This window comes from Myotis brandtii, unplaced genomic scaffold, assembly GCF_000412655.1.
Source record: "Myotis brandtii unplaced genomic scaffold, ASM41265v1 scaffold604, whole genome shotgun sequence".
Classification (NCBI taxonomy): Eukaryota; Metazoa; Chordata; class Mammalia; order Chiroptera; family Vespertilionidae; genus Myotis; species Myotis brandtii.
The window spans coordinates 3,910,355-3,918,469 of NW_005370286.1; the positions used below are offsets into that span (position 1 = coordinate 3,910,355).

Here is an 8,115-nt window from a genome sequence, read left to right on the forward strand (position 1 = left end):
TGATTCTCTCTCATCATTGATGTTTCTCACTCTCTCTCTCTCTCTCCCTCCCTCCCTCCCTCCCTCTCTCTTCCTCTCTGAAATCAATAAAAATAAAAATATTAAAAAATAGGAGATGCTGGTATATGCATAGAGGACGGGAGGGAAATCATCTTTTTAGTCTCCATATGCAGGATGAGCATTTTAAATAGAGAATAAAAGAATGCTATTTTTATTTAGCTTATCCTAGAATTTTTTTGGTTCTGGAAAGGTCCTGCTACTTGCAGTTAACTCATTCAGTAAATAGTGCTTACCTAGAATTGATTGAATTGAACTGAGGTGTGGGACTAAATTGTTATAGTAAGGGGAGAAGTGCTGAAGATCAGATAAAAGTTACGAATGAAATGATAGCAGTCATTACTTCTAAAACTTAATACTACACCATACAGATATTCTGGTTAATATTTCATGTACGTGGTTTATAAAGTATATCTTACCTGTCTGTTAGTCCACTTGGAGATCCAGCAATTTTTAAACCCAGCTGTATTGTTTTTACAATTATAAAGATAACATGTTGCTTCTAATAAACAAATTTTTAAAATACAGAAAAAGTTAAAGAAATTTAAGATTACCCAAGAATCTCATATTTTGGTGCTTATCTATACTTTATGTAAATATATACTTTTATGAATACAGTTTAAATGGAATCATACCATGCATACTGTTCTGTAACCTTACTTTTAAAATTATTAATATGTCTTCCCATGTCAGTATATAGTGAGCTATGTGATTTTAAATGGTTGCATAGTAATTCATTTAATGAACACACCAGAATTTACTAAATCAATAATATTGGCAGACATTTAGGTTATTTCCAATTATTCCCTGTTATAAAGAATACTTTAGAGAATATATTTGAACACTTGTCTTATTATTTTTTTAAAACAAATTCTAAAAGTAGCATTACTGAATCAGAGAGCCCTTCTGCCCCCTCCCCTTCCCTCTCCTCCTCCTCCTCCTTCACTTTCTCCGTCTTCTTTTAAGGTTTTTGATGCTTGTTACCAAATTGTGCTTCTAGGGGGTCCTTGAAAATGGGTATGAATGTATTCATCTGTTTTAAATGAAATTTTTTGACTCCAACATTAAAAATTAAATTCTCTGGGATATAGGTGTCCTGTAAATTCATATTGAATCAAATAGTCGATAATGGTTTTAAGTGTTATCTGTGTCCCAGAACTTTTATAGTTTTTAAGATGGATTGGAATCTCTTTGTTATGAATTTGCAAAGTAAATGGGAAACATTTTTTTCCCTTTATTTTCCTGGACACAGGAGAAACTTTAACACTCCGTAAAAGTCTGTTTATAACTTATAGGTCAAAGAATTAGAAGAACAACTAGAAAATGAAGCACTCCACAAAGAGATACACAACCTCAAACAGCAGCTGGAGCTGCTAGAAGAAGATAAAAAAGAACTGGAACTGAAGTATCAGAATTCTGAGGAGAAAGCCAGAAATTTAAAGCATTCCGGTAAAAGCGTCGAGTAGGCTACTGTGTCCTGTTGTTAATCTGTGAATCTCTCAGGCCCAGTACAAAACCTGGCATCTAGTTAGTCCGGAAGGTTTACTGAATGCTATGAAAACACGAAGACTCACTTTTAAATTCCTTTCTTTCTAAGTATTGCTATTCAGTAGTGGAATGGCCTTTGTAATTAAATGATTCACAAATATTTAGACTTCTTTTTGGACTCAGAGCTGTTGTGAGCATCACACAGAATTAAGAACAAAGATACCATTAATATGGGAAGGCCCAAATTCCAGCATTTCTCAGGACTTCAGCTACGAGTGTTCATTAAGTACTTATTTTGTTCATTTTATGAATACATTTTCAGGGTACATTTTTAAAAAGAAACTTTTTAGATTCATACCACCTTCATCTTTGATGTCTAATTATACCCTTGAAATAATACTTACAACATCACACCTAACAATAAAATGGGCAACAATATATGTATTAAATGGAAAACTTTTAAAACACCAGGGGATACTGAAATCAAAAGGATTTATTCTTTCAGTTCTCGAAAGCGGAACAGGAATGTGTGAGTTGGATTACCGCACGGGGATAAGTAGTAAGTTTCGGTTGGAAGGTCGGTAATTTAAGGAGGCAGGTCATTCCCTTTATAACAGCTTCAATATTCACTTCAGATATTTTGGGTTAATTTTATACTAGAATTTTGAAATCTGTCCAGAAGAACTAAGTTGGCTTTCTTCCTTTAAAATAATATTCAATGCTTTGTGATCCACGATGAAAAGTATAGTTTATTTTTAGAAATTGATCTAACATTAAGAACTATTCCATTCTTTTTAGTGAATATCGGAGCAGCCTGTTGTAGAAAGCCATCTGTCTTTATTATAAGAGGAGGGGCAGACAGAGAGATTTGACATTCAGTTTTGAACATGGTCTAGTTTCTGCTGTGTGTACCCAGGCATATCCTAGGGCACTGTAAGAAATACAGAAGAGCCCAGTGGTGGCTCAGTGGGTGAGCATTGACTTATGAACCAGGAGGTCACCGTTCCATTCCCGGTCAGGGCACATGCCCAGGTTGCGGGCTCGATCCCTAGTAGGGGGCGTGCAGGAGGCAGCCGATCAATGATTCCCTCTTACCATTGATGTTTCTAGCTCTGTCTCCCTCTCCCTTCCTCTCTGAAATCAATAAAAATATATTTTAAAAAGAGAAAGAAATCTAGGAGAGAAGAAACCATGCCTTTTTCCTGAGGAACTCAGATTCCCTTTGGAGAGACAGTCACACGCATATGGAATAGGTAGAGGAGTCGTGGTGTGGGAGAGCTTGGCCCACGCTGCTGCTTTAAGTGTTGCGAGTAAAAACAGGTGGACACGCCATCGGGGGTCCAGTCCGTGTGGCAGGTGGAATGCCTGTGGACACTGCTCTTCCTGAGAGCGCACAGTACTCGGCACCTGGAGCCCTTAGAGCCCCCGTTAGAGGTGCTGGCACCCATGATGGACATTTCAGTTCTGCTCCTTGAAGTCAGGAACGGTGCCTGGAGCAGCACCAGTAGCCCCTTCCACATGGCTGGTGCCTAGTAAACGCCTGTTTCATTCATGACTTGGGTGAACTGAATGAAGACATTATATTCCCAGAATGCTCTTCAGAAGAGCAACCGGTTTCTGAGCCACAGACCCTGGAGAGTGTGAGTCTGGTTAACACCAAGAACACGAAGACGTGCAGTTCCCGAAGGAAACTTGAGTGGAGGAGGGAAGCATGCTATTAAGATTCAGTCCTAAATGTCACCTTTAAAATGAACTCGTGGCCTGTGCATTTTAAAAGTCAAGTATTAACCGTTTCTTAGTGTTGGAGCGGTGTGTTTCATCATTAACAAATACTTCTTCAGCCTACTCAGTCCTTCCCGCCCGCCCAGCCGTTGCCTTGAACTTTGTCTTTTCCCTGGTTGTGTGAGCAGCAAATAGAAGGTAACGCTTTCTTGTACCCCGTGGAAGGCCTCTTGCATTAGTGATAGCAGGCTGGGTGGTGAAAAGTTTGAAAAGATTCTGCAGTTTCATGTTGAATTTTCTCACTTGCCTTCACGAGAAAGAACTTTGATTTTGAGAGCGGTTTTGTTTGTTTGGGTGCGAAGTTGCTCATTTCCGCGCTTTTCTGACCCTGTGCTCTCTGTGCAGTGGATGAGCTCCAGAAGCGGGTGAACCAGTCTGAGAATTCAGTGCCCCCACCGCCTCCGCCTCCACCGCCGCTCCCCCCTCCTCCTCCCAACCCCATCCGGTGAGTGCATGGGGAAGACGGCTCTGCATCAAATGTCATTCCTTGTCAGAGAACCTGAAGTTTCTGTTAATGGGATTTTTAAAAAATACTGGCTCAGGTGGCATCATTAGAGGGATGGTAAGAAATATGAGTGAACCCTAGCCGGTTTGGCTCGGTGGATGGAGCATCGGCCTGTGGACTGAAGGGTCCCAGGTTCGATTCCGGTAGAGGGCACATGCCTAGGTTGCGGGCTCGATCCCCAGTAGAGGTCGTGCAGGAGGCAGCCGATTAATAATTCACTCTCATCATTGATGTTTCTTTCTCCCTCACTTTCTGAAATCAATAAAAATATATTTTTTAAAAAGACGTATGAATGATGTCAGCTGGTGTGAATCCCAGAGAATTCTCCAAAGACCCATGTATTATTCCCTTCTTGTAATATATGCAGAAAGGGCCTTAAAAATACCAAAACCATTCTTGAGGCCGACAGTGTTCTGTTGTAGATGCTCAGATTCCCCGTGGATGTTCCAAACCGCCAGCATTTAGACATTTATACCGATTGTTTTGACACTTCGGTTTTAAAATTACAGCCCATGACATTAGGATTTCCTCTAAACGGCAAGACCGAGCATATTTTAGTTTCTCCAGAGCGTTTTCATCTTTTTTTTCTCTCGCTAATTTGAATTTGGAAAGTGCTGGTCTGTTCAATTATTTTAAAAAGAAAAGTACTAAATGAAAACTAAACAGGACCAAACTAGTAAGCTAAAAGTACTAATTTGTTTTTATTCCTAACCTCATATTTAAAGCTTTAATAACGCTGAGAAAGGAACCTTCCAATAATAGAATCAATTATATTTAAATTCTTGTGACAGGAAACCATATCTGCAGACAAGAATTCACTGTTCCTGAAGCCCAAGGTGACTTAATGGTGTTGAGTGCCTGAAGTAAGCACATACCGCCTAGGAGGGCCACAGTCAGATTTTGGCCTTTATGGGTCTTCCTTTCCCCATGTAGAATGACGTAAGACAATCTACCTGCTCCTCATGTCATGATGTGAGCTGCTCCTGTAGCATTTATTCTTGAACAAACAGAATTTGAAAATTTGCTAGGTTGTTAGCTTTCATTAACTCATGTGATTTGTTTAATCCTTTCACACAGAGAAGCCATTTATTCCAACTTTGTACCTTTGCTGATCCCTCTGAATAGAATGTGTAACGTGTTCCTCCCACACGGCTCTAAAAATGGGACTTGGCATTTTAATACAAATTCTCATTAGTTTTCCTTACCGAGTGGGGTATGACAATTTACTTTCAGCCATTGAAGTCGTTAAAGCAAAATAATGTGTACACGTGATCGATCCAGGAGTCAATTGAAAGAATTTCAGGTATTTTAAATTCTTCCTCTCCTGGGTTGCTAAGTCTGTAGGAGATGGAGATATTCTGAATTTGACATTTAAAACAGGAAATTCATCACTTTGATCTTTCTCTAAGGTCTGGAGTTTTGAGCTGATAAGAAGGTCACTTTTGTCTATGAGGAGGGAGAACTATTAAAAAGCGATTATAGTCTTGCTGTTGGCCTTTAATTTTTAGTCTCAGAAATCATGAGAGCCCTTCAGATTCAAAGTAAAGTATAACCTAAATAGAATATTTTTCCAAAGAGTACTTTACAGCTAAATTGAGAAATGCATATGTCTAAAGTGTGAATTCTTCGATAAGGCCCTTTAAAGAACATTCATTGAATAACATGAATAATTTTTATTTTAAGATGAATTTAAATAGTACAAGACATAATTTCTCAGTAGAAAGAGATTTTTTTTTTTGGTAAGGATAACCTTCTTGTCAGAGAAATTTACTTGAATACAGATTGAGTTTCAGTGGACTTTGAATCCGCTAGTCAAGGTTTTCTAACTTTGTTCCTGAGCCATTTGCTTTACTCTGATGATGAGGGTCATGGGTAGCAATGAAAGTGTGGGAAAAAGACCAGGGCCTGTGGCTACTTTAAGTAGCTTTCTTGCTTTTCCCTCATCTTCCTGCTCATTTAACTGAGGGCACAGGTGGGAGAGAGGAAAGAGAGGAAGAAGGCGTACATACTTTGGTCATTTTATACAGGTCCTGGGAAGGTGTGGTTCACGGGAAAGGGGTAGGTTGTATTAGTGTATTCGTCAGAGTTCTCCAGAGAAACAGAACCAATAGAGTGTGCGCGCCTGTGTGTGTGTGTGTGTGTGTGTGTGTGTGTAAAAAAATGTACACACACACACACACACACACACATATGTATATATAAAGAGATTTTATTCTAAAGTATTGGCTCACATTATTATGGGCATGGACCCAGGATCTGTAGGGTGAGCCAGCAAGCTGGTGACCAAGAAGAGCCTATGGTATAGTTTCAATCTGCAGGTTAGCAGGCTCAGGACTCAGGAGGAGGCAGCGCTTTCAGTTTGAGCCTGAAAGCAGGAGAACACAGATGTTTTACTTCCAAGGCAGTCAGGAAGGAGGAATTCTCTCACTTGGGGGAGGGTCACCTTTTGATTCTCTTCAGGCCTTCAACTGATTGGGCTAGGACCACTCATATTAGAGAGGGCAATCTGCTTTACTGAGACTACCACTTTAAACGTTAATGTCATTTAGAATCCTCACAGAAACACCCAGAATAATGTTTGAGCATATATCCGAGTGCCCTCTGGCCCAGTCAGGTTGACTCATAAAATTACACATCACAGTGGGCACGAGGAACCCTTCTTAAAGAATTTCAAGGTAGCCCTAGCTGGTTTGGCTCAGTGTATAGAGCGTTGGCCTGTGGACTGAAGGGTCCTGGGCTCCATTCTGGTCAAGGGCACATGCCCGGGTTGTGGGCTTGATCCCCAGAAGGAGGTGTGCAGGAGGCAGCCAATCAATGAGTCTCTCTCATCACTGATGTTTCTCTCTCTCTCTCCCTCTCCTTTCCTCTCTGAAATCAATAAAAAATATATTTTAAAAAAAGAATTTCAAGGTGAATATGTTCCATTGAACTGTTCCATCTTTGGAGGGCACTTGCTTGAAGCTTTTATCCATTCATTTGAAACGGGGAGATTTTAGACAGTGGTTTGGATTATTGGTCCCAGGGGTCTTGTCCTGGTCTTCTCACAGGTCCTGCGAGACCCACCCTCCCTATTTTCTGTGTGGTCTAAGCCCCACCTTGACAGATGGTTCTTTTCTGATATTACATGCGATTTTCTTCTGGGTACCATACCAGTCTTTCTCCACTTAGGTGATTTACAGTGATGACCATATATTCTTACTTCCTTTATGTAAATACATACAAATAGTCTGAGCATCGCAAAGATACTCTCCAAATGTCCTCCCAGAACTAGAGGTGTGATCATTATAGGGTGTTGTGAGGGGCTAAGGGGAGGCCAGTGATTAGTCAGAACCCTCTCCCTGCTACTGTCAGACTTAAAACTTCTGACCTACTTGATGAATGTGTAGCAATACGGCAGTGAGGGTTTCATTTGTATTTTCTAAAAACGCATGAAGTCAAGTACCTTTTTGGTATGTGTACTGGAAATTTGGACATTGCCCTTTATGGAGTTCTAAGAGTGTTGTCCATTTTTCTGTTGGGTTATCTCCCCCCCCCCCCCGCCCCTCATTGATTTATAGAATTTCTTTTTATTCTTTATGGTGTCTTTTAATACATGGAGGCTTTAAAATTTTAATGTGGTCAAATGTATCATGATTTGCATTTTAGGCAGATTTTTAAAACAGAGAGTCTATGTCATAGACCAAAGGGACAGTGCTCTTACATATATTTTATCCTTAAGTATCTGGTCTCTGTCACACAGATTCAGGTTATTTTATGCCTCTAGTTCCCAAATGGATATTTACTGAAAACAACCCCTAATTCTTTCATCCTTCCCTCTCCCTCACACGCGTGGCATAGAGAGAGTATTTTGGAATTTTAGATACAGATATTGAATTTTTTTTTACTTTGTAAATGTGCATGCATCCTATTGGTAGTTATCGCAGTCCCCATCTTTCAGTAATTGATTTCACACAGAAAGGGATGAGACACCTTCCTCTTCCCTGAAGTGATGAAAAGTTTGCTAATTTATTAAAAGTGGAAAGTAAGCTGCTTAAATTCTCCTGGTACATTCATACTGGTATCCCTAAGAGAAGAGTTGGATATTTACTGATTCTTTAGAATCTATACATGTCATCTCCTGGATCAGAAGGCGTCCAGTAATCTCCTGTCAATCTTTTTCTTTCTCCGAAAGATCCCTCATGTCCATGATCCGGAAGCGATCCCACCCCAGCGGCAGTGGTGCTAAGAAAGAAAAGGCAGCTCAACCGGAAACAAGTAATTCTCCCCCCCCCCCCCCCCCCCCC

General features: G+C 40.2%; 1 protein-coding gene across 2 annotated transcripts in view; it reads left to right on the plus strand.

Annotated features, from left to right (window-relative positions):
• Window positions 1-8,115, plus strand: part of SHTN1 (shootin 1) — an 89,549-nt gene that overhangs the window by 49,744 nt on the left and 31,690 nt on the right. For both annotated transcript variants that reach the window (XM_014550572.1, XM_005879684.2), the window contains 3 exons: window positions 1,353-1,506; window positions 3,673-3,772; window positions 8,004-8,086. In XM_014550572.1, coding sequence (XP_014406058.1) covers window positions 1,353-1,506; window positions 3,673-3,772; window positions 8,004-8,086 — 337 coding nt within the window. The remainder of the gene's footprint in view (window positions 1-1,352; window positions 1,507-3,672; window positions 3,773-8,003; window positions 8,087-8,115) is intronic.